This window comes from Rhinatrema bivittatum, chromosome 4 (genome assembly GCF_901001135.1).
Source record: "Rhinatrema bivittatum chromosome 4, aRhiBiv1.1, whole genome shotgun sequence".
NCBI lineage: Eukaryota > Metazoa > Chordata > Amphibia > Gymnophiona > Rhinatrematidae > Rhinatrema > Rhinatrema bivittatum.
The window spans coordinates 416,169,389-416,195,898 of NC_042618.1; the positions used below are offsets into that span (position 1 = coordinate 416,169,389).

Genomic DNA, 26,510 nt, shown 5'->3' on the forward strand with positions numbered 1-26,510 from the left:
GTGGGGTGGGTTCTGGGATGCAATTTTACATGCGCAGACATACTTACGAACAGCACAGTTACCAACAGTGAAGATTTAATGTGATTTGGAGAGATGATTTGTACCATGTTCTCTTTACCTAGATTGATGCACTATCTACCTAGCTGCAATCTCTCTCTCTCTTGAATCTAAGCCTAAGTTTGTGTGTAACCTATTTTCATACATACTTTTGCGTGAATTGGCAAGAAGCAGAGTTAGGATTTGCATGCATACTTTTTGAATTTAAAAAATGTAAGTTCACCCCCACAAGTTACACCCTGGATACAGCAGATGTAACCTTGTACAACTGGGTTTCTGCGAGACTTGGGCACTTAGGTATGAATTTTCAAAGCAAATGTATGTGCATAAATTTGCTTAGAAAATTTAGGGTAAAGTCTGAGCAAAAAAGGTATGAGCAGACTTTACCTCACTGAGCACAGTTATAAAATTACTCTCTTAAAGGGCAGCTTTCAAACTGTGTAAAGTCTGCTTTTTACTTGCAGACTTTATACCAATTTTCAAAGAGAAAATGCTTTTGTTAAAAATTGAGTCAGCAAAAATGCACGTACAGATCTGCACATGGTAAATTTCTATACATACTTTTTAAAGTCTAAAGTATGCATATAAGTGCTGTCCTTGCTCAGACTCTGTCCCCAGGAGCATCTTGCCTTGCTTTACCCATGGATAGCATGGGTAGATTTCAAAGACCCATTTTATAATGCCTATCCTGTAGAAATGCTTTTGAAAATTGCCCTCCAAGTAGGTAATTTTGTACTGCTTGCATAAATTAGATGGCATATATGCACATAAGTTATACTAAACATCAAAGGCAGGGGTGTCTTTAGCTCTGGGATGATGGGGCCCATGCCACGAGTCTCTTTCTCAGTGACCAAGGGGCAACAAAGTAAAGAAGAAGCTCGTCATAGTCACAGCAGGATCCAGTGCAACCCACAGCTAAAGAAAAGGCTTGATGGGGTGGCCATGGCCAAAGGAGAGGAGGGATACCCATGGATCCCATCATGCAGTGGGCTAGAAGAGGCTCAGCAGGTCTGAAAAAGAGGCCTAGAACAGAGGGGGAGGCTCAGAGTGAGAGCCTGAAAGAATGTGTATGAGAGTGTGTCAATCAGAGAGGGAGAGTGAGTGTGTGAAAGAGAGAGAGTGTGTGACTGTGTGTGTGTATGTGAAAGATAGGGAGATGGAGAGAGGGAACATTTGTGTGTATGTGTGAGAGTATGAGAGCATATGTATGTGTGAGAGAGGGAGTATGTGTGTGTGTGTAAGTGAGAGAGAGAGGGAGTGTGAGCATGTGTGTGAGAGAGAGAGAGGACATGTGACAGCATGTGTGTGTAAGAGAAAGGGAGTGTGAGTGTGTGTGCATGTGTGTGTGAAGGAGAAAGAGTATGAGAGCATGTGTGTGTATGAAAAAGGGAGTGTGAGAGCATGTGTGTGTGTGTGAGAGGGAAGAGGAGTGTGAGAGCACGTGTAACTATAAGAGAGAGGAAGGGGAAGTGTGGTGTGTGAGCGAGAGTGTGTGTGTATATGACATAGGATAACGTTTTTGCGGCCCATCCTCCACTAATCCACGACAATCTCAGGATAACTAGAATTCAAAAGTTCCCAGGTATGGAGAGCAGGAGATTTGTTTATCCTTATTATTTTTAATTATTGGGTAATATTTGATGTGTCTGCTGTTTTGAAATATTTTATTGGTGTTTTGTAAATTTTTTTAAATATTTATATGACTTCTTAATTATTGGATATTATTCTATTTATCAGCTGTTTTGAAATATGTATTCTTTTTATTAATATGTTTTCACTATTATGACAGATGTTGAATATTTCTTGATTTTATTTTTTGATGTTGTATGAAGAATGGTAATGTTTCTGTTTTTCTGTTGTTGCACTGCTTACAGATTGTGGATTATTGCGATTTCCATTTGTTTTTGTCTGCACATTTGTATTTCTACTTTATGGTCTCTTTATTCTGTATTTGGTGAAGGTCTGTCTGTGTTCAGCATGACTAACATGAAGTATTCTGCTATTGTATAGTTTCTGTGTGAGGATCTATAGCAGCCTGATATGTTCTGTCTTCCTAATAGGTGGTGTCTTGGTGTAGTAAGCCCTGGTGTAATATTTGCAATGTTGCCTTTTCATAGGTAAGGTTATTACTGTTCAAATCTAGCAGTCAGTGTGTTATGGAATGAGAAGCTTGCTATAGATTATGAGTACATTTTTTGCAAGGTTTTTAGTTATTATTATTAGTGGAGGGAGTTTGTGCTACTGTTACTGAGGTGACACCAGAATTTGAATATTATTTTTCTGTGGTGAGTGGTAAGGGGAAATGTCCTTGTTCTGCTCTGCACCCTTTCTTGGGGGAGTTTCTGTGAACGCAGAGTACAGTAGAAATTGAGGTGCAGGGTTATGTTGAGATTCTATCCTACCTTGCTTAGACTCCAGACTTTATTGATTGATGCTTTTGAATAATTTTATTGGTAGTTTACTAGGTGATTGAAACTGGCCAGGGGTTTCTTTGTTGCTTAGAAGGTCTTTTTATCTAGAGATGCCACTGACACGCATGCCCAGCACCTTGCAACACTGGTGCAAAATGTTAGTAGTGGTGCCTCCTGTTTTGTGAGCGGGGATGTCCTGTCTCTTTAGGGACAAAATTTGGTAAGAGGTGTGTATGAACAGAGCCATTGGATCCCCACTAGGATCAAACTAACAGGCTAGGTTCCCTGTTACAGGTCATATAGGATGACTCCCTGATGACAGCTGCATGGGGACGTAGAACAACGGAGATCATTTGTGTGATGCCCAATTTTGTGTTTTTAGAGGATTGTTCTTGGGGAGATGGGGAAACTGCTGATCATGATTGAGTTAATAATCAAAATCTCAAGGGGGGGGGGGAGGAGGGCTTATGGGCCCATGCCCCGGATCTCACATCAAAGGGAAGGAACGTTTGCATCTACTTTCCCATTTGAAAATTTTCCCAACGAAACTACCCGCTCACAATTACACCTGCCAAATTTTGCACAGAACGTTTTCAGGAAATTTTACATGCACATTTTTGAAAATGGAAAAGCATGTATATAAGTGCAAACCTCTCTCCCAGGGATCCCTCCACTTACTCTGGGTAAATTTACATGCGGGGATGACATACATGCATATGTTTATCCGCATAATGAGTGGGCAAGTTTGCAAAAGGCCATTTATGCACCCAAAACACCATTTCCCTTGCAGAGGTCCCTTTGAAAATTACACTCCTTGAGTGAGGGTAATTTTCAAAAGGGTTTCCTGGGGTAAAACAGTGCTTTGCCCACAGACATGGCCTGTTTTAAAATTGCCCGGCTGATTTGCAGGTAAACGTATGCGCATATGTCCTGTATGTGTAGAAATTTCCCTGGACTAAGCGGGGGCATCGATGAGGGTGGGGGTTGGACTTCCGCACATAATTTGGGATTTAAAAGCATGTCTGTAAATTTTTCAGAAACTTTCCGGCACACAAATGATCAGGTGTAATTGTGTGGGGTGATTGTCACGACAATAATGGCAGATGAAATTTAATGTGGACACATGCAAGGTGTTGCATATAGGGAAAAATAACCCTTGCTGTAGTTACACGATGTTAGGTTCCATATTAGGAGCTACCACCTAGGAATGAGATCTAGGTGTCATAGTGGAAAACACATTGAAATCGTCAGTTCAGTGTGCTGCAGCAGTCAAAAAAGCACACAGAATGTCAGGAATTATTAGAAAGGGAATGGTTAATAAAACTGAAAGTGTCATAATGCCTCTGTATCGCTCCATGGTGAGACCGCACCTTGAATACTGTGTACAGTTCTGGTCGCCGCATCTCAAAAAAGATATAGTTGCGATGGAGAAGGTACAGAGAAGGGCAACCAAAATGATAAAGGGAATGGACAGCTCCCCTATGAGGAAAGGCTAAAAAGATTAGGGCTGTTCAGCTTGGAGAAGAGATGGCTGAGGGGGGATATGATAAAGGTCTTTAAAATCATGAGAGGTCTAGAATGGGTAAATGTGAATCGGATATTTACTCTTTCGGATAATAGAAGGACTAGGGTGCACTCCATGAAGTTAGCAAATTGCACATTTAAAACTAATCAGAGAAAATTGTTTTTCACTCAACGCACAATTAAGCTCTGGAATTTGTTGCCAGAGGATGTGGTTAGTGCAGCTAGTCTAACTGGGTTTAAAAAGGTTTGGATAAGTTCATGGAGGAGAAGTCTATTAACTGCTATTAATCAAGTTGACTTAGGGGCGGATTTTCAGAGCCCTGCTCGCGTAAATCTGCCCAAAACCGGGCGGATTTACGCGAGCAGGGCCCTGCGCGCCGGGAAGCCTATTTTACATAGGCCTCCCGGCGCGCGCAGAGCCCCGGGACTCGCGTAAGTCCCGGGGTTCTCCGAGGGGGGCGTGTCGGGGGCGTGTCGGGGGGCGGGCCCGGTCGTTGCGGCGTTTCGGGGGCGTGTCGGCAGCGTTTTGGGGGCGGGTACGGGGGCGTGGCTACGGCCCGGGGCGGTCCAGGGGCGTGGCCGCGCCCTCCGTACCTGCCCCCAGGTCGCGGCCCGGCGCGCAGGAGGCCCGCTGGCGCGCGGGGATTTACGCCTCCCTCCGGGAGGCGTAAATCCCCCGACAAAGGTAAGGGGGGGGTTTAGACAGGGCCGGGCGGGTGGGTTAGGTAGGGGAAGGGAGGGGAAGGTGAGGGGAGGGCAAAGGAAAGTTCCCTCCGAGGCCGCTCCGAAATCGGAGCGGCCTCGGAGGGAATGGGGGTAGGCTGCGCGGCTCGGCGCGCGCCGGCTATACAAAATCCATAGCCTTGCGCGCGCCGATCCAGGATTTTAGCAGATACGCGCGGCTCCGCGCGTATCTACTAAAATCCAGCGTACTTTTGTTTGCGCTTGGAGTGCAAACAAAAGTAGGCTATTCGCGCGCCTTTTAAAATCCGCCCCTTAGAGAATAGCTACTATTACTAGCATCGGTACCATGGGATCTACTTAGTGTTTGGGTACTTGCCAGGTACTTGTGGCCTGGTTTGGCCGCTGTTGGAAACAGGATGCTGGGCTTGATGGACCTTTGGTCTGACCCAGTATGGCAATTTCATATGTTCTTATGTTCTTAAGATGCCTGCGCCAGCTCACTTTTGAACACCGGCATAACATCTGCCCGTATTTGCCGATTTTTTTCACGCAGGCTGTTGCAAAGCTACCCCCTTCTTTTCTTTCCTTTCCATTCCAGGTTTTGTTTAAAATGAGTCTGTTCTATGTTCAGGGTGTCTAACCCTTTGTGTGAACTTTCTTTGCAAAGTGACAGCTGTGCTCTTGCTTGGAAAAGGAGAGGATGGCCAGAGCGAGGAGAGAGAATAAGTCCTTTGTAGGAGAGCAAGTTGGGAAGGCGGTCCGCCAGGAGGGGCAGAGGAGAGGAGAGAGCTGCTTCTTGCAAAAAAAAAAAAAAAAAAAGCATTATATAGAAACCTGACAGCAGAAAAAGACCATACGGTCTATCTAGTTAACCATCTGCTAGGCATGCCAAGAGCCAGGCCATTTCCCATGAAGCTGAGCTCCAGATAAAAATAGAAAATCATTTACTAATGATTTTGTCTGCAGAGAGATTTATTTTGTATTCTGCTTATTAGACTTTGAGAAGGAACATCTGAGATAGACCAGGAGGTGATAAAGTGGGGTTTTTTTTAATTGACTCAGTCAGACTATAAAGATGCACAGAAGAAACCCCTTTTTTGTCAGCTCTTCTGCTTTCTGATCCCAGTGCTCCAGACGAGAGAGCATGGAATTTGCTGCTAATACAGACTGGGTCACTGGCATTTTAGTATTATAAAACCTTATGGTAAGACATGGGGGAGGGGGGGCAGCGGCGGACTCACGATGTCGGACCAGCCCGGGTATTCGCCGCCCAGGCTGGCCCAGGATATGTCACGTGGTCTGCCGAGTGCGGCTTTGTCACGGTTGCGCACGGCAGACCACGTGACTGGAGCGATTGGCCCACTGGGGGATGCCCGATCCCCCGATAGGCCAATCCGCCCCGGGGGGGTCAGGAGGACCTGGCTGATGGATTAAGTTTGAGAATTTGAATGCTCATCTATGCAGGATGGTAAAGAACCAAACAGGAAGGCAATAAAAACTGACTAGGATAAGTATTGATGTCCTGCAAGCTCAGGTTTTTTTGAGCATGGGCTGGCAGCTCGGATCTGTCCTTAGCAGTGCAGACTAAAATAACTGAGCAAACTGGATAGGCCAATCGGTTTTATCTGCCATCATCTACTATGTTAGGATGCCTATTTACTAAACCGCATTAATGCTAACATAGGTGCTAAAGTATGGTAAACACCTGTTACTGCTTAATGCATGCTAAATACATGTTAAAAAAACTCACATTTATGTGAACATGGAGCTTTTAGCATGGATTTTTGCATTAAAGTTTAAACGAGCTGGTTAATATTCAAAATGATGCTAATTGGTTCATTAACATGGATCACATGAATGCAAGAATCTGAATTATTGTCACTGATAATGCATAATGTGCAGCAATGGACGGCCTGCGCCATCTTGTGCTCCTACCATGTGACAGGGGCCAACCAAATGCACCGGTAGCCCCTGTGACATAGTAAGGGAAAGGCTATTGGCACCATTTTGAATACCGGCAGCCGACAGCCCGAGTGCAAGAGATTGCTCCAGGACCCCCGCTGGACCACTAGGGACTTGTGGCAAGTCTTGGGGGGGTCAGGAGGGTGGGGGTTTATTCATTAGTGATACATTGTATTCGAGGGGGTTCGCCATACATTTCGTGACCCCCATGAATACAACGAATATGGCATATAAGTTGCAGATTGCCAATACGTTGCAAATGAATGCACACCCCTAGTATATACTAATTGCCATGTTTTAACATGCTATTCTCTACAGGGGTAAAGCCTTTTATTGAATCGCGCGTAAACGTGCAGCAGTAACATGTTAAAAAATGTTTGATACATTATGGTGAATAGGTTCCATCATATGTTATTGTGTTAAGCGGGACTTAATCTGTATTCAGTCCAATATCAAACAAAAAGTACTGTAGCTGAGAAAGAAGAAGAAAGCTGGGACTCTGGATTTATCCAGAGCTAGGAGTAGCCACTCTCTCACCATCAGCAGCAGGCCAGTCTGCAATATACTTGGCCAAGGTTAGTGAGAGCAAAGGGTTTTCCCTAAAAATTATTTTAAAAAAAATATTTTATTTATAGAAATTTTATTGAAAAAAATACAACTTTCAGAAAATCTTGAATACAAATTCAAATGTCCAATTGAAGTTCATAAAATATTACCATGCAATTACTGAATACAAGGAGAACTGAAAAAAACATTCATCAAGATGGTCATTGTGTTAAGCAAGAGAACCCTGGAGATTCCAGTGCAGCAAATATGAATTAAAGGCAAATTAGTAATAACGACTCTACATATAGACCTAGGCATGTTACAGGAACCATGCCTTGCATGCATATTCTCACACATCACCATCAGGGCCCAATCTGGTAAGCTTCTTAGCATCAAGAAACAAATCTCAACTGGTCAGGGAGAAAGTAAACATTTCAAAATGTTTCTAAGCATTTACAGTCACCGCAGAAGAAATGATGCACCTAGAGACCTAGTCTCTTGGTGCATAAGCCAAAAACATCTTCCTTGTTTCCTGCATTTTTTTTTTTTTTTTTTTTGCAAGATGTAGAAAAATCCAGATCCTTTGACCTATCCCCTATAAATCCTTTACTTGCCAAGTGAGCTCCCTGAAGATAGGTAGAAGAGAATAAGAGGATGATGGGGACATATTGCCATCATTTGCAATACTTCCAGTATTTGAATGCAATCCACTTTGAAGTGCCTGAAAAGCAGAATATAAGATAAATAAATAGCGTGCTGCCTGGATCTTATGCAGAATCTTAAAAAATGAAGGCACCTTAGGGGATTTTTTTAAGAAGCAGAAAATTGCAATTATAGATATTGGCATTGGGGTATAAGAGCCTTACATCACGAGAGGCTAAATTTCTCACACCATCATTCTGTTGCATCCCGGTTTTTTACACTTTACCCAAAGTACATAAAAGCCTACAGGACCCACCCGGTCGCCCCATTGTGGCAGGTATCGGCTCTATTTTAGAACCCCTGTCCCAATTCGTAGATTTATTTTTACAACCATTTGTGTCAAAGATTAGGTCCTATGTCAGGGATTCCTCCCATTTTATCACGTTGTTAAATCAAACATCAGTTCCCTCTGAACCTTTTCTGTTCGTCACCCTAGACATTGTTTCTCTTTACACCAGCATCCCTCAATCGGCTGCTTTGCGGGTCATTGAACGTGTCTTGGATTCTAGGATTGCCCCTCAGCGCATCCCTACCTCATTTCTTATGACCTTAGCCACTTTAGCTCTCACAAAGAATTTTTTTCGTTTTGACAATGTTTTTTATCATCAGATCAAAGGGACGGCCATGGGAGCAACCATGGCCCCGAGTCTGGCATGCCTTTATGTGGCGGAATTTGAGCGTGTGTATGTATACCCTGCTGAAGGTTTTGATAAGGTTGCTCTATGGCTTCGTTACATTGACGATATTTTCCTATTGTGGCTCGGCACTGAGGTGCAATTGTTTATGTTTATTGATCACCTCAATGCTAGTGACCCGAGTCTGCAGTTTAACTTTGTTTTTCATCAGCTTCAGATACCTTTTCTAGATGTACTTGTTTCTGTAGATGATGGTCGGTTCTCCACCACCATCTACCGAAAAGAGACAGACCGTAATACCTTGTTATCTTTTCAAAGTTGTCATCCGAGTGCACTGCGTAAAAATATCCCTACTGGCCAGTTTTTTAGGCTTCGCAGATTGTGTACCACCACTGGTGAATTCCTGATTAAAGCCCATGAGATGTCATCTCGCTTTTTGTTACGAGGGTACCCACAGTCAGTAGTTAAAAAAGCAATGAAACGCGCCTTATACACAAATCGGGAGTTATTATTTTTGCCTTCTGGTTCTCCCGAACCCCCCGTGACAAATTTTATATTACCATTCTCCACTCTGAGCCGGCCCATTGTTGGCATGATCCGGCGACACTGGGAGGCTCTGTCCTTAAATACATTGTTTCCTGATCCCCTTCGGTTTACTTTTCGTCGGGGCAAAAATCTGCGAGATAAATTGATTCATTCAGATCTTCCAGTGCCGCGTGATCCTGTCATTGATGTTGGCCATCAGCCCTGTGGCAGGTGTACGGTTTGCTCTCATACAAGTGGTATGACTTGTTTCACGCACCCCACCACGGGTAAAATGTTTCAGCTACGGTCCCATTCTGATTGTACTACTTCTGGAGTAATTTACATAATCACTTGTCCCTGTTCTTTAATGTATGTTGGGAAAACATCCCGGATGGTAAAGACTCGGATTATAGAGCATTGCTCCAATATCCGTTTACAGCGAGAGAAGGAACCCCTGGTTGATCATTGGATATCACAGTCACATTCCCTTTCTGATCTCTTTTTTTGCATCATTGAAGTTGTTTCACGTCCTTCGCGGGGAGGCAATTATGCTGAGATTTTGGGCAGGATTGAACAACGCTGGATCTTCACGTTAGACACCGTGTCCCCAAAAGGTTTAAATCAGGAGATCGAATGGTTTTTATTCATCTAGTAGGTTAGGCTGACTCACTGCTTGGGTGCACTACAGGAACGGGAACCAATTAAATCAATTTTTTCACTCACGTGGTTCCCTCCCCTGTAGTTTTGGCGCCTCTTTAAATACCTGTCAAGTTTGAAGGGCGTTGCGCTCCCTGTCACTGTCAAAACGCTGCTGTCAGGTATGTTATGCTTGTGTGGAACTTATATTTGGTCGGTTGTAAGTCCCTTTTATTATTCTGACTCTCTACTAATTTGTTTATGTTCTAGTTCTTGTGTGAATTCCAGCGGTGGCGATCCCCCCCGATGCAGCCCGCGGCGAAACACGGGACCGTGTCGGGGGACGCCATTAAGCCGGTGCTCGTATAACCTTGTGGAGTTGCCATATTGAAAAAATAAAAGACATTCTGTTTTGTAAGACTGTTTGAATCAGTTTTGTCAGGATTACACATCCTCCTGCACTATATGTACATTGCGATTTCGCTTGAAGTGCAGTCCTTGCTCATTATTTGTTTTGTGGTATAAGAGCCCCCCCAGCTGCAAATATGAATAAAAAAGGGCCCATATGCAGTAAGAATGTGCATTTGTTTGAAACAAAGCATAAAATACTAACAAAATTTCCCCATTTCATTTCATTCCATTTTAAAATGAAACACAAGAAATCTGAATAAAATTTAATTCTGTTGCGTTTGTTTCTTTAAAAAAAAAAAAAAAAAAGACTAAAAACCCCCTCTCTTCCAGGCACCTTCTTCAGCTCTCACCCAGATCCTCTTGCTCTTTTTCACAGGGCTGAAGCAATCCCGGCCTCGGTCTGCCGTTACCATTTGTAATAGTCACATCAGCAGGGCAGGAACCTGCAGTGCTGTCGCTCAGTTCTAGAATGTTCCTCCCCTTCTCTTAGTTTCCCCTCCTCACCTGGGGCTTAAGGTGACTACTGTGCGCCAGAAAATTTGCTGCTGACATGTGATCAAAAAACAAGATCCTCCTACAGAATTATATATAATCCTCTAGCAGGCTTTAAATCTCAGCATTAACCTATTTTAGGTTTATCATTTTTACACAGTTCTTACTTTAAATCTATTGTTGGATTAAAATGATTTTAGCATTAAAAGAAATCAGGTACTTTAAGTCTTACCTAGGCCATTGCCCTGTATCTGTTAGCAAAACACAATAAAGCCAATTTCTCTTAATTGAATCATCATAGTCTCAAGTGTTCCATCCTTATTCCAGGTACTAAATCTTCTATATTTTTTTTCTTGCAACTAAAAACAGTTCAATGAAGGTGAAAACAAAATGCTTGTTCCACATCAAATTCACAAATTTCCAAAAAGGAGTAAACCAGCAGGTTGGAGTAAAGGTCCCCTCTTAATAACAATTTCACTCTCCTCCCTAGTCTCTCTCCCCTCCAGCAGACTCATATGCAGTGCAATAATGCAAAAACAAAAACATCACCATTCCTCATAAAACAAAATCAAGAAATATAATTCCATCATAATAGAAACCATACTAATAAAAAACAAATTTCAAAAAAGATGACGAATAGAGCATCTAATAAATAATAAGGATTTAAAGAACTTTAAACATTTCCCAAATATCAATAAAATATTTCAAAACAGCAGACATATCAAATAACACCCAATAATTTAAATTAATAAGGATAAAAAATGTTCCTCTCACTATACCTGGGAACTTTTAATTTCCAGTCACTGAGATTGTCCTTGATTTGTGGAGAGGAGGCGGGGGCACAGAAGAAGAGGGAACATAAATATTTTCTCCTTATTCTCTCATATACACACACGTGTTTGTTCACACACACGCATCCTTCTACCTTCTCACTCCCTTTTCCCCTCCTTTCACTCACTTGTCAGTTACCCCTCCCCTTCCCTCTTAGTCACTCAACTCTCTTTCCCTCACTCTCAACTCCCTCCCAGTCACTCACCCCATCCTTCTCAGTCATTTACCCTCTCCCTCCCCTCTTAGTCACTCACCCCATTCCTCCCCCTTCCCATCCTTCACTATAATTCTCTTATCTTTCCTTTAATTCCCTCCTACCCTTTCCCTCTCAGTCACGTTACCCACCTTATGGCTCATCCCTCCTCCCTCTCTCCAGGTGATTCTCGTCTTCTTCTTCCTCATTGAACAGGTGCAGGAAATCCTCATTTGGCCCACTGCTACACATCTAGTTCCTAGCTCCCTTTCTGAGAACACATGCTCCCTCTTTCTCTCATGAACACATGCTCTCACAGTCGTTCCTTCTGTCATGCATACAGGTTCTTAAATGCATAGGCTCTGACACACATGCACAATCCCTCTCTCTCATACACACACATGTGCTCTCACAGTTCACACACATACACACAAGCTCTCTCTCTCATACACACACACATGCTCTCACAATTCACACACATACACACAAGCTTCCTCTCATACACACACATGTGCTCTCCTAGTTCACACACACCCCCACAAGCTCCCTCTCTCTCATACACACAAATGCTCTCACAGTTCACATATGTACACACAAGCTCCTTCGCTCTCATACACACGAACATGCTCTCATAGTTCACACCCCCCCCACAAGCTCCCTCTCTCTCATACACACCCACATGCTCTCACAGTTCACACACCCCCCCACAAGCTCCCTCTCTCTCATACACACACACATGCTCTCACAGTTCACACACACCCCCACAAGCTCCCTCTCTCTCATACACACACACATGCTTTCACAGTTCACACACATATACACAAGCTCCCTCTCTCTCATACACACACACATGCTCTCATAGTTCACTCCCACAAGCTCCCTCTCTCTCTCATACACACACACACATGCTTTCATAGTTCACACACTTACACATGAGCTTCCTCTCTTTCATACACACTCACATTCCTCCTCTCACCCACCCGAGTTTCTCCCTCTCATGAAATCTAAGGGGGAGGGGGATCCCATGATCACAGGGGGCCTCCTGAGCGTATTGGGCTCCTTCTTTGCACAGGCTAAGGATGCCCCTGCTCCGCCTTCCTCCTTCTGCACAGGGCCCAGTCCAGGTGACGTTTCAGTTTCCAGCTATATATGCACTGAATTATACAAAAAAACGGCCCCCTCAATACACTTACTGATATATTAAAAAAAAATCTTTATTCAAATCGCAATTAAACACCTCAACAGCCATAATAACCACAATAGAATACATTTTTCAATACACCACTGATTTTAATTACCTTTATGTAATTCTGTTCCTTCGAGCATGTTTTTTCAGCAGCAGGAGTCTCTACTCCAGCTGCTATGCTCTGGGCCCAGGGCGAAAGCCGCAATGGTCTGGGCCGGCAGCAGGATCAACTGAACCTCGGGGGTGGGTGGGAGGACTGGGGGCAGTGGCAGAAGCTAATTCAGGCATTGAGGGAGTGACTGCTTCCTGTTCCCTTCTCCCACCTCTTTGCTTGGGGCAAGTGAGAGAGAGTTGTGCTGGTCAGGGCCGGCAGAACGAACAAGCTGGGAAGCTGGGGGAGGACTGGGGGCATTGCCAGAAGCTTTCCAGTGCAAAGGGAGAGAAAGGCTCCACCACCTCAGTGCACAGCCACCCACTGACTGTGGTGACGCACAACCTTGATGCGTCCTAGGCAGGTTGCCAATAGCTAGGAGGAGGAAAGCACAAAAAATGCATGCTCACAGCTCCTCGATAGAGGGAAGACTGGGACTCAGCTCGGGACCGGGAGGGCTTACCGCGCACCAGATGGTGACGATGGAGTGGAGCACAGCCACACTAGAGCATTGTGCGGCTGGCTTGTGTGTACAGCATACACAGTGCTAGAGCCAAGCTATCAGCACTTGCCACATAGAATATGTGCTGTGGTAGTAACAATTTATTGGCTGCGCCGTTCAAAGAAGGGGAGGTTTAGACACAGGGATTAGCTAAAACAAAATGCATGCTACCGAGGATGAAAATCCAGGTGGGAGGGGGAAGCCAGAGAACAGATAGCATAGCGTCAAAGTTGGTGGTGCATGGAACACTCCTGATCGATGCCGGTGGTGCCTGAACACCACTGTGCACTAAGGTCGCTATGCCCCCTGCTCCCCACCACTATCTTCCCCTTTCCTCCCTTATCCTCCTATTTGCCCTCAGTGGCATCTTTTACCTTATCTCGACTCCTCCCACCTTTGTGTAGACTCACGTGTTTCTCTTTACCACATGAGTATCATCTGCCACTTCTCCTAGCATAGGCTTGCAAAAAGGGGCGGGGTGGGGCGGGGCGGAGTCAGAGCTCCCGGCACAGCAGCCATTTGCCCCAGGACTGAAGTAAGTTTTAAAACAAAAAAAAAAAACAAGAAAAAGGTAGGGGGGGGGAGGGCGGGGGAGGTAGGGGAAGGTAAAGGAAGCTGGGGTGGGGGGATAGGGAAATTCCCTCCAAGGCTGCTCCGATTTCGGAGCGGCCTAGGAGGGAATGGGGGAAGGCAGCTTGGCTTGGCGTGCGCAAGGTGTACAATTGTGCGCCCCCTTGCGCGTGCCGACTTCTGATTTTATAACATGCGCGTGCCTGCACACACATGTTATAAAATCGGGCGTACATGTGTGCGCGCCGGTCTAAAATCTACTCCTATGTGTATACCCAGCTCCCTAACACATGCACAAATGATTCCTTACAAACTAATATCTGCAATGCTTTGAAAGCGCATACTTTTCCTATCTACTTTAAAAACATATGTGCATACATCTTCTGCGAGAAAAAAACTGTGACTTGCTTGGTATGTTTTAAAACATTTAGGCCGGATTTTAAATAATCCCCGCGCATAAATTCCGGCCTTTACGCGCGTGGCCGGGCCTTGCGCACGCCAAGTCTATTTTCAAAAAGGCCCGGCCACGCGCATAAAGGCCAGTATGCGCATAGGTGCCGGCCTTCCTGCAAGGGGCGGGCCCGGGGGCGTGTTCGGGGCGGGCCGGGGAAGCGGTCTGGGACAGCGCCATTCCTCGCTGTCCCGAAGCTTCGCGCGCCAGCCGACTGCCGGCATGCGCAAGTTACTTCGGGTTGGGCCCTGAAGTAACTTGCGAAGCAAAAGGTATAAAAAAAAAATGGATTTTAGAGGGTGGGGAGGAGAGGGGAAGGGGAAGAGAGGTTATGGTAGGGGGTGGGAAAGTTCTCTCCCAGTCTGCTCCTAAATTGGAGCGGACTGAGAGGGAACTGGGGGAGCCCTGATCTCGTCGCTGGGCGATTTAACTTTATTCGACCCCCCCCTTGCACGCGCTGCCCTGGATTTTAATAACATGTGTGGGTCTCTTATTAAATAGCAACTTGTGCGCGTACCTCCTGGCCTTGTCCCCCTTTTTTTTTTTTGCATGTAAATGGCTATGCGTACTTTTGATGTTTATAAAATAGTGTATAAGTGAACACAAGCTACTTACATGCATATATGCAAATCATACACGTGTCAATTTTTTGAAAATTCACCCCCAAAGAGGCACCCACACTCGCAGAACTGCTATCAATCGCCGTTCAGCTCCAGCAAAGCTGACAGGTTGTGCCATGGGAGCAGCTTCAAAGCATTGCACGACGTGATTTAAAAAACGAGAACTGCTCCAGCATTGATTCCAAGTTCTCACTCTCTGTGAAGACAGTAAAATTTAGAAAGATGCCCTGGAGACAAGGGAGTTATGCAAATTCAAATCCTTTTAATTCATAAGGTGAATTTGAGCCTTAATTTCCTGCCTTGTCAATACATGTTTTGGGCTTTTTATAGCCTCCCTTCTGGGCATGGCTTGAACATAGGTAAGGAGGGTTTGATCCTAAACAATAGAAGTAAAACTAGCAGCAGACTTCTTACTGCCATTTGTGATCCTTCCGGTGCCTCTAAACTTCAGCATATGGCAAGGTAGACTCTAGAATGCAGCCTGGTGATTTCCAGAGCCTTCACTCTCTGTCCCGTGGTCAGATCTACCACTGAATTGACAGAAGGCCATTTCAGACTAAGACAACGCCTTGCAAGGTGCGCTGTATCGTTAGGAAACGGCACAAGAAACTGATTTGGAGGCTGACTTCTGGGCTCTCATTTTCCAATGTGTGGAGTCTATGTGCCCAGTGAAAGGGACAGGGAAGCAGAATCACCAGGACAGAAATATTACTCTTCCATTTGCAGAAAAAGATTCTCTGCGGGCTACAGAAGGCGCACACATTGTACGCAGACAACGGGGAGCGCAATTTCCCAAAGCCTGTTTGGCTTTGAAAGCTGCCCAGCTTCCATAGGGGGAAAAATAGATGTGTTGAGCGGAGGCGTTCCCAGTGGGAGGGTTAGAGCAGGGGTTGCAACAACAGGTGCAAGTTTGAATTTTCAAAACTACGTGTTTTGTGTTAATCGGGGAAAAAAAAACACCCACAGAAAAAGGAGGCACAAGCATGCATGCACACTTTCACTCTGAAAACTGGTGCAAAATCCACAGAGTAAGAGCAGCCCTGCACTTTGTGCTGAGAAAATTGCTCTTAAATTATGGCTGGACAGTGTGAATATGACATACGTACAGACTGCTGTGGTGCTTTTTCGGAAAGGCTTGAAATGGATTGCACTAGGATGGGAAGAAGTAATTTCACAGGAATGAAACCAGGTGAATTGGCTTGTCTGAAAGTTGCCCTTCCTCAATCCAGCTAAAAGTAGGCGTGGGCTTCCACGGCTCCTGCACTATTAACTATATGGAGGGGAGGCATTCCCAGGGGCGTGTTTTGGGCAGGATTGAAAAATAATACACATAAGGGCTCATTCACTAAGCAGTGTTAGGCCGTTTACCACGCAAAAAACGCTGTTTCTCATGCGGTAAATGGCCCAACACAGGGATAACATGAGGTATGTCAAATACCTTGTGTTATTTCAGCCCCGGCACCAAGTGTATTTAAATGAGCTGTTTAGCCCTAAAAGATGCTAATCAATGCAGCTTGCCAGAAAAATTCACAAATTGATCTGAAGTAGGATACAACTCAAGGGCATCAGGACGTTAACGAACATTCCACTGCTCCCAGGGCTTCCACCATCGCGCCTTAATGACAACAGAAGCGCCGGGCCTGGGTCGCAGTAGGAGGCTGCCGCGATCCAGGCTGAAGAGAAACAAATATTTAAAGTACAGGGAGGGGAAGGGTTGGGTTAGGGGGAAGGAGGAGTGCTTGGGGATTAAAAGATTGTTAAAAAAAAAGATGGGATCAGGAAGCGCGTGCTGGAGGGGAGGGGAGAGGCTGGCCCTGACCCCTGACCCCTATATGCAATCCACTCAGCATGAATGCTTCAATATGAGCCCCATATAAAATATTTTTCAATAAATAAATACATTTTTTCAAAAAAATGTGATTTGAGTGCTTTGGGAAGGAATTGGCAGGGTCGACCCAGCAGTGCTTATGTCAGAGGGAGGAGGAGGGCTGGTGGGGGGGCTGTTTAGGGCCTGTAGGCCCGTGGCTTTATTTTATTTATTTTTTAATAGGATTTACACTTAACTGGATATCTTTTGAAGAAATTCAGTTAAGTGGCAGGTTATCGGATAACTTTAGACCTGCTCTGAAGCAGGTGATAGTTTAAAATCGACTAAGTTAGCCAGATAACTTAACCCCTCCTTGAAACGCCCACAGAATACCTCTTTTTTATTCGGCTAGATTTTAGTCAGATAATGACTTATTCAGCTAAAACTGTAGCTGGATAACGGACTGAGTATACTAAACCTTGCCATTTAGATGGATAACTTTAAGTTATACTTCGAAATGGTCTTTTCAAACTTAGAGTCATACATGGTTTAAACCGTACAATTTTAAATTGGTTTTTCAAGCTTCTGTGCTGCCTACTATGGATTATTGCAACGTTATATATCTTGGGCTTCCAGATGTAGCGACAAAACCCTTACAACTTCTCAATTCTACGGCATGTCTTTTCAGTGGAACGGAACGTTCAGACCATATTTCTCCTACACTACATCATCTTCAATGATTGCCTATTCAGTACAGGATTCAGTCCAAGATTCTGTTCTTGATGCACTAACTTCTTAGCACTTCTTCCTTTCTGTGAATTAATTTTCTTCTTCGTATTTACCAACCTACTAGGAATCTCAGATCACAGGAGACGGGACTCCTTGAGGTGCCAACTGTTAGGACTGCGAGATTGTCAACTACGAGAGAATGTGCCTTTTCTGTGGCAGCATCTGTATTGTGGAATTCTAGTCCTGCACCTTTAAGACTTGGACTGCAAAAAAAACTTTTAAAGTTGTCCTAAAAATATTTCTGGTTAAACCAGCATTTACCTGAACTATGCATTATTGAATCTGAGTTATACTGGTTGGTTATTGGACCATATATATATGATGTGTTATGTCACGTATTGTTTTATTGTTATATTGTGTATGTTTTATTTTTAAATTGCTTTGCGCTTTTACACAAAAGCGATTACAAAATTTTAATTAAACTAAACTAAACTAAACTCACCTCTATAAAAATTACTACATGCAGAAATACATCTAACAAAATCAGTTGTAAATATTCTACACGTAAACATAAATGGGTAAATTTTAAAACCTGCGCACGTACGTCCATGTGCACGCAGTTCCCGGAGTACACACATGGACGTGCCAATTTTAAAACATGCGCATGGTGACATGCGCATATTATGAAATCAGATGCACATGTGCGCCCAATTTTGTATCGGCGCCCTCGTGCACATGGGTGCCCCACTCGCGCGCATGGGGGGGGAGGGGAATTTTTGTAAAACCTGCACGGCAATGAGAGTAGACCTACCCCAGTTCCCTAACCCTAACCCTATTCTTCCTCCTTCTTCCCCTCTCCTCTCTGACCTCTAAACCCCATCTACCTACCCTAATGCTTTTTGTCACTAAACTCACCTGCTTCACGGAGCAGGACTAAGTTCCACGTGCCGACCAGGTGCTGGCGCGCGCTTCCCCGGGTCAGCATCTAATGCCGCTGTCCTGGCCAGCCCCCGACCCACCTCCCGCCCTGACCATACCCCTTTTTTGCAGCCCGGCACTTTTGCATGTACCGGGAGGTACGCACGTGGTCAGACTGTTTCAGAAATGTGCTCGGTGCGCGCACAGCCCAGCCACACGCGTATCTCCTGGGATTTGCGTGTGCCGGGCTTTTAAAATCGGGCCCAAAATTATCATAGACATATTTAGTGTGTCAGTTTCCATAGGGGAGATCCGGTTCTCCAGGATTGTACTACTGGGTTCCTTGTGCGTAAGCAAGTATTACTTTTGAGCTGATGTGGAATATGTTGTCTGTCTTTTGTTTAGATATAGGAATAGTCCAGACTTTGAGAATCGTTGTTCTTGGTCCTACATCCATCCAAGTGAATTGGAACATAATTCGAGAAGCCAAGGGCTACAGGCTAGAGTGGAGAAGGGCTACAGGTAATTAGGGATATGCCCAGAATACATTTCCATATTGTGGTGTTATGTTGTTTTTTATTGTCCTTGTGTCATTTTGTTTGTGCCATGTTGGTCTCTCTGTCATTTGTGATAATTTGTTTCAAGTTAAAAAATATTCTGTCAAGTCTGGGAGGCCACCTTTTGCCAGCCTTTAAAAAATAGATTCACTTGGTTCAGGCAGGCCCTTTGCCAAGGCAAGTGGCAACCCAGGCAGTCCCAGAGGGGGCTGGACCAGTCGCTGGAGAGGGCCTACTTGAATGACACGGCCAGGCTGGGTTCATCTCCGATGATGTGGCTAGAAATCAGCGGCCATGTAGAAATTCTGAGTACTCCTGCTGCTATAGCTGCTGCATGGAGCACTGGCGCCCTATCTCCTGATGAAAGTTGGCAGCCTATAGACCTGGCACCCTGGGCAGTTGTCTTCTTCACATAACCTTTCTGACCACTCTGTGTCCAGGTCCCAAACGCATCACCCTCCCAATGTCTGTCCTGAAAACTGTCTCTGAGCTAGGGATGTGTTTTTGTTTCAGTTGTTTTTTTGTTTCAATGGATTTCTTTATTTTTAATTTTTCAGTTTGTTTATTGTTTTTTTTTTTGTTTGGTTATAACAAAATGATTTTAAAAAGTGGGCCTCCCATGGCCCTGGAAACACCCTTCCACCCAGCAAAATATGAACTCAGGGTCTGGGCCTAGCTGGGGCCTCCCTAGGCCCCTTCAATTTCCACTCCCAGCCTAAAAACTAATCCAGCCTGGCTAGGGCCTGTTAGGGTCTGCCCGGCTCTAACCTTCCTCCTTTTAAATGTCATGGGGCCAGGAGACTGTACCAGAGGCTGTACCAGGACCTTACTGGAGGAAGACACTAAAGTGACATCACTTTGGTGCTGTCCTCCAGGTTGATGCTGCCATTTTGAAAGGACCGGGACCCAGGCAGGATAGAGTAGGGATCATGGGTAAGTGGGGGACCAAGGTGGGAGCTCCACGGTCCTGGCATATTTAAACAGAGAAGGGGAGGTCCTGAGCAGGCCCTGGCTGGGCTGGTTTAATTTTTTGGCCACTAATGGAAATCACAGGGGCCCAAGGAGGCTCAGACAGGTAGGGCCGGGTTCTGGGTTCATATTTTGCTGAGTGGAAGGGGGCATCCAGGGCCGAGGAGGCCTGGATTTTTTTAATGCCACAAATATGAAAATTTGTGGCATTTGTGGCATTTGTGGCATTTAATGCCACAAATATGAAAATACCCAAAAATGTTGGGGTATTTTCATTCATTGCATTTTTTGCATTTGCATTTTGCATTTGCATTTGCTTCAGTTGAATGCACATCCCTACTCCGAGGCTATATCCAGCCCTCGTGTACAATTCCCTCTCCAGCACACACCCCCAGGACCTCCCTTAAACTCTCCAAAGCAAGCCAAAAGTAGGACTGCCTCTTTGGTCTGACACCATTACGCTACTTACACTGGAAATATCCAGCAGAGCTAGCATAACACTGCATTGTTGTCAGAGCAATGCTATGCTAGGGGAGATTATTGGGGGGAGGGGGGCCTAGCCAAAAGTCAAAAGCCACAGAATTACTTTTGGAACACAGATTGTGTGTGTGCGTGTGTATGTGGGACCGAGATATGACTGAATTCTTTTTAAATGGAGAGTGGGAAGAGGGGATCAGGAGCCAAACATTTTTTAAAGGGTGGGCGGGAGGGAGGGGGACCTGAAGGGGAGCCTCTGGACCTAACCATATGTTTTTTTAAAAGGGAAGCCGAAATGACACAAACCACGCAACAAAATTTTATTATGTGGTTTATTTAATTTCTGGCAGAAAACTACACAAATAACATGATAAATATCACTGATATTTTTCATGTTGTTTGCAAACAAAAGCAAATCCCTTCAGGTAGTCATGGTGCAGGGCGCAGAGTGCCCACATTCTGAAATGTTCAGCTTCTAGAGCTGCAGTTCTAGGGGAAAATGACTGCTGTTGTGTTTGGCTCCTAGGTTCTAAGTCACCTCAGACGGTGTCCCTGCCTACCAACACCGATAGCTATGAGATCACAGGGCTTCGACCAGGCACTGAGTACCGGATCACACTCTACACCCTGTATGATGGAAGAGAGGTGGCCACACCTGCAACAGTATCTCAGACAGGTGAATTAATTCTGCCCCATATCTTGGACTGGGGGTGCATGGTTTTGATCGCCCTGTCTTAGAAAGGTTATAACACAGGCCCAGGGAAAGTTCCCAGTTTTTAAATGCTTAAAGGTTTAATTTTCAAAAAACGATGCACGGGTAATAATTAGCAAATATGCGAGTAAGTAGTATGTACTCACTTACATGGTATTTTATAAACCTCAAATATACACGTGTAAATAGGGTTTGTGTGTACATTTATGCCTGTAAGAAAGTGCTAAACTAGGGGCGTTACAGGGCGGGGCCAACATTTACACATGTAAATTGCTATTTTATAAGAGGCTTATGCCTGTAGATTTAGCAACTTATTCACATAGATTTATACCTGCTCATTACCTGGTGTAAGTGATATTAAACATCTTTATTGAGACTTACTGACCGGGTGGGAGGTCTGGGGGAAATTGGGGATGGGGTTCAGGCTGAAAAACCAGGAGGGTCTCGATGACCTGGAGAAGGACTGGGCAAACTGGTAAACAGGTAATTTCACTCGAGCGATTATGTTAGAAAATTTACAGACTTACATGCGGGAAAAAACGACCTTACCTGGGATAAGTGCTACTGTAATTTCACGTGTAAAATCTCCACAAGTATACTTTTGAAATAGAAAGTAAAATATACTTGTGCAGCAGTTCATCGCCGCTTGGCCGTATGTGCTAGGGATGTGAATCGTGTCCTCGATCGTCTTAACGATCGATTTCGGCTGGGAGGGGGAGGGAATCGTATTGTTGCCGTTTGGGGGGGTAAAATATCGTGAAAAATCGTTAAAAATCGTTAAAAATCGAAAAATCGAAAAACCGGCACATTAAAACCCCCTAAAACCCACCCCCGACCCTTTAAATTAAATCCCCCACCCTCCCGAACCCCCGCCCAAATAACTTAAATAACCTGCGGGTCCAGCGGCGGTCCGGAACGGCAGCGGTCCGGAACGGGCTCCTGCTCTGAATCTTGTCGTCTTCAGCCGGCGCCATTTTCCAAAATGGCGCCGAAAAATGGCGGCGGCCATAGACGAAAAAGATTGGACGGCAGGAGGTCCTTCCGGACCCCCGCTGGACTTTTGGCAAGTCTCGTGGGGGTCAGGAGGCCCCCCACAAGCTGGCCAAAAGTTCCTGGAGGTCCAGCGGGGGTCAGGGAGCGATTTCCCGCCGCGAATCGTTTTCGTACGGAAAATGGCGCCGGCAGGAGATCGACTGCAGGAGGTTGTTCAGCGAGGGTTCCGGCGCCTCGCTGAACGACCTCCTGCAGTCAATCTCCTGCCGGCGCCATTTTCCGTACGAAAACGATTCGCGGCGGGAAATCGCTCCCTGACCCCCGCTGGACCTCCAGGAACTTTTGGCCAGCTTGTGGGGGGCCTCCTGACCCCCACGAGACTTGCCAAAAGTCCAGCGGGGTCCGGAAGGACCTCCTGCCGTCCAATCTTTTTCGTCTATGGCCGCCGCCATTTTTCGGCGCCATTTTCCAAAATGGCGCCGGCTGAAGACAACAAGATTCAGAGCAGGAGCCCGTTCCGGACCGCTGCCGTTCCGGACCGCCGCTGGACCCGCAGGTTATTTAAGTTATTTGGGGGGGGGTTCGGGAGGGTGGGGGATTTAATTTAAAGGGTCGGGGGTGGGTTTTAGGGGGTTTTAGTGTGCCGGCTCACGATTCTAACGATTTATAACGATAAATCGTTAGAATCTGTATTGTATTGTGTTCCATAACGGTTTAAGACGATATTAAAATTATCGGACGATAATTTTAATCGTCCTAAAACGATTCACATCCCTAGTATGTGCTGTCGACAAGAACGAGGGAGAAGGAATGCCTAACAATGTAGATTGCTGACAAAGAAAAGCAACAAAGATTGCTGCAAAATAGAAGAGCATTTTCGAGAAATATTGTAGTGAGTGAATTGTTGCTCCCATCATTTTTAATAAGCTTATAAACTAATATTGTACATGGTTTAGAAATTTACCAACAGAAGTTGTAGTTTTCCAAACTGACCTTTGAAGAATTCATTTCTTGGTCCACCTTTTTGCTCTTATATCAGAGACTATTTTTAAACCAAAGCTGCCTTGATTTGTAGGGGTGTCACCTGTAGGGAGCATCTCCAACCTGCGAGTGATTGAGACTGTGGGCAAGAAAATCCGGCTGGGTTGGACTGGAGTGCCAGGGGCCACTGAGTACAAGATAGTGGTTCGCAGCTCAGATGGTAAGCACCTGTTTAAGAGAATTAAAACCTTTGAGGGGTTGATTTCAAAGTGTTACGCAGGGGTTACATGCATAATAAAAATTGCACATACGTGTACTTGCTGTTTTGAAGAGCCCTGGACTACATGCAGATTTATTTATTCAAAAATGTATGTTCTGCCTTGTTCAAAAATCATTGTTCTAGGCGGATTAATTGTTACCGGCATAAACATTTAAGGTTAAGGAAATAGACAAATACAGAAAACATTATAAAACAAAACACTAATGACAGGCACAAGACAATGTGTCATGGGTTAATATTAAAAGGAAAAAAGGGACGAGTTAGGGGCATCCCAGGTGGGGCATACAAGTTGGTAATTTGTAAGGTTTTATAGGCTAGGGCTAAAACCATACAGGTTATATGCGTATTCATTACTGAACTTGAACACCAGCTCATTGAGTCGTGAAACTGAAATTGCACTTGTCTCTGGTCTGCAGTTTTTGGGCAGGAGGTCTGGGTTAAGTGCTAGCATGTGATTTGGGTTTTTCCATCCCCCAGGGGGACTATCCAGGAGGAGAGAGGTTGTCTGTGCTTTGCAGTGGAGGTGACCTGATGAGTGGATTTTTTGGAGTTTTGTGGATTTCTGATACTTTTGGATTTTGAGTGGAGCCTGTTCCTACAGAAAGGGATTGCCCCTGACATCTGAAAGGGCTGGCATCGACTCTTTTTGCCTCTTCTAAGAGCTTGAACCAAAGGGTGGTGGACATTTCTGCACATTTCAGAAAACCTCCTAGATAGTCCCCCTGGGGGATGGCAAAGACCCAAATCACATGCTCGGGAGGTTTTTATAGTCCCCTCAAGCCTCCCACAGAAGGTGGGACAATGGGAGGATCCCAAAATTGCCCACCCCTTTCTATGCCAGAAAAATTGAACAAAAACCTAGTGATAGCAAAGCCAGGTCACAGAATTGAACAAAAACCTAGTGACAGCAAAGCCAGGTCAGAGAAGTATTTTTATAAGTGGAGTATGCACAGACTTTCGGAGATACCTGATTTGGCAAATAACCAACAGGCCAATACTGTTATCCAGCATTTGGACGCACATTTTCAACGTGCTAGCTTAACCCCTTATTCAGTAAGGGGTAATAGCGCATCGAAAACACGCGTCCAACCCCCCCGAGACTAATAGCGCCCGCAACATGCAAATGCATGTTGATGGCCCTATTAGGTATTCCCGCGCGATTCAGAAAACAAAATGTGCAGCCAAGCCGCACATTTTACTTTAAGAAATTAGCGCCTACCCAAAGGTAGGCGTTAATTTCTGCCGGTGCCAGGGAAATGCACAGAAAAGCAGTAAAATGTGCGGCTTGGCTGCACATTTTACTTACTGTATTGCGTGGGAATAACTAATAGGGCCATCAATATGCATTTGCATGTTGCGGGCGCTATTAGTTTCGAGGAGGTTGGCTGCGCGTTTTTGACGCGCTATTACCCCTTACTGAAAAAGGGGTTAAGCTAGCGCATCGAAAACGCGCGTCCAAGTGTGGGGTAACAGTGCACTCCGCTGGAGCGCATTGTACTGTATCGGCCCGTTAGCTGGATAATGTTGCTCTGCCCCAGAACGCCTCTGAACCTCCTCTGACATAGACGGATATGTTTTCAGTCAGCTAAACACTTATTTGGGAGTTTCAAATCCTGGCATTTGCCTGGCTAATCTCCAGTCTTAGCTGGCCACAAACGCTGAATATGACCCTCTTAATGTTTAAGTACCCACTTAGCGCATTCCTTCTTAAATGATCATATTCTGTAATGCCTTTATCCTCCAAAACTTTCTCTAATTTTACTTTGAAGGTAGAATGGTAGCCACACCCTTTCTTTTCTGTTGCAAAATTGTTCCCACAGTTTGCAGACCTTCTAATTGGTTGAGCATTGCCTTAACCTGTGAAAGAGAACAAAGATGAAGGGGGCAATGGGTCCTCTTTCCTTCTAAAGGAACTGATGGAAGAGGTCCAGTAGAAAGCAGCTGACAGTGGAGAATTATCCAGGGAATTTTCTCTGAAAACACAAGAACCTCAGAATTCCTAAGGCTCTTTTTCAAAATATACTTGTTATAGGCAGAGAATGGGTGAGAGCCATACATGTTAACCTTTAAGAGAAGAGGAATTTGTAGAGAGAACATGGGCTCTATCTTAATCTTGTCTAGGAAATGTTTTGGATTCCAAAATATTTAGGAAGGAGAGAGTGGTAAATTGGTAAGTTCTTTGGTCAAGTGAGAGGGTTTGCCTGCTGAAATGTTTGAGTTGGCAAACTGGTAAACTCTTAAGCCAGAACCCAGAATTAACTAGAAGCCTACAGACAGGATGTGCATTACTTGATTACTTCAGTTTCACCAAAGATAAAACTAACTCTCCTGAAAATGTTTTAGTGACAAAATAGAGAACTTAAAAACCAAAATCCCTAAGACAACCAAACAAGAAATTAAAATGTGCTCAAGAGATGTTACACAGTGGTCCAAGTTCACAGAGATATCAAATATTGAAGTAGAGAATATGCTAAAATAGTTAAATCCTGCTCCTCATAAAATACATACAGTACCAATAATGGATCTAAAAAAGTTATCAGATATCGCCGCATCAACACTAACGAAAATAATAAACTTTTCCCTGGAAGAAGGACATGTGCCTGATATACTAAAAGGAGCAATTATCAAACCAATAATAAAGAAAAAAAAACATGGACCCATTAACCCTAACCAACTACAGACCAGTTTCTAATGTATCATTAATTGCAAAACTAATAGAAAAATCAGTTCAAAAACAACTATCAGAGCATCTAGAAAACAACAACATTTTATACCCATCACAACACGGCTTTCATAAACATTACAGCACAGAAACACTACTCCTTTCACTGACAGACAATATCCTAAGAGGCTTTGATAGTGGAACACACTACATTCTTGTATTATTAGACCTTTCGTCAGCCTTCGACAGAGTAAACCATGAAACACTAATTAAGAAACTGGAAGAAATAGGACTACAGAACAAAACAATTACATGGTTTAGATTATATCTAAGTAA

At 44.6% G+C, this 26,510-nt stretch overlaps 1 protein-coding gene across 1 annotated transcript in view; it reads left to right on the forward strand.

The window, feature by feature from the left end:
- The window catches only part of COL7A1 (collagen type VII alpha 1 chain), a 350,074-nt gene that overhangs the window by 76,455 nt on the left and 247,109 nt on the right, over positions 1 to 26,510 (forward strand). The window contains exons 13-15 of the mRNA XM_029597520.1: positions 18,949 to 19,065; positions 21,073 to 21,222; positions 23,327 to 23,452. Coding sequence (XP_029453380.1) covers positions 18,949 to 19,065; positions 21,073 to 21,222; positions 23,327 to 23,452 — 393 coding nt within the window. The remainder of the gene's footprint in view (positions 1 to 18,948; positions 19,066 to 21,072; positions 21,223 to 23,326; positions 23,453 to 26,510) is intronic.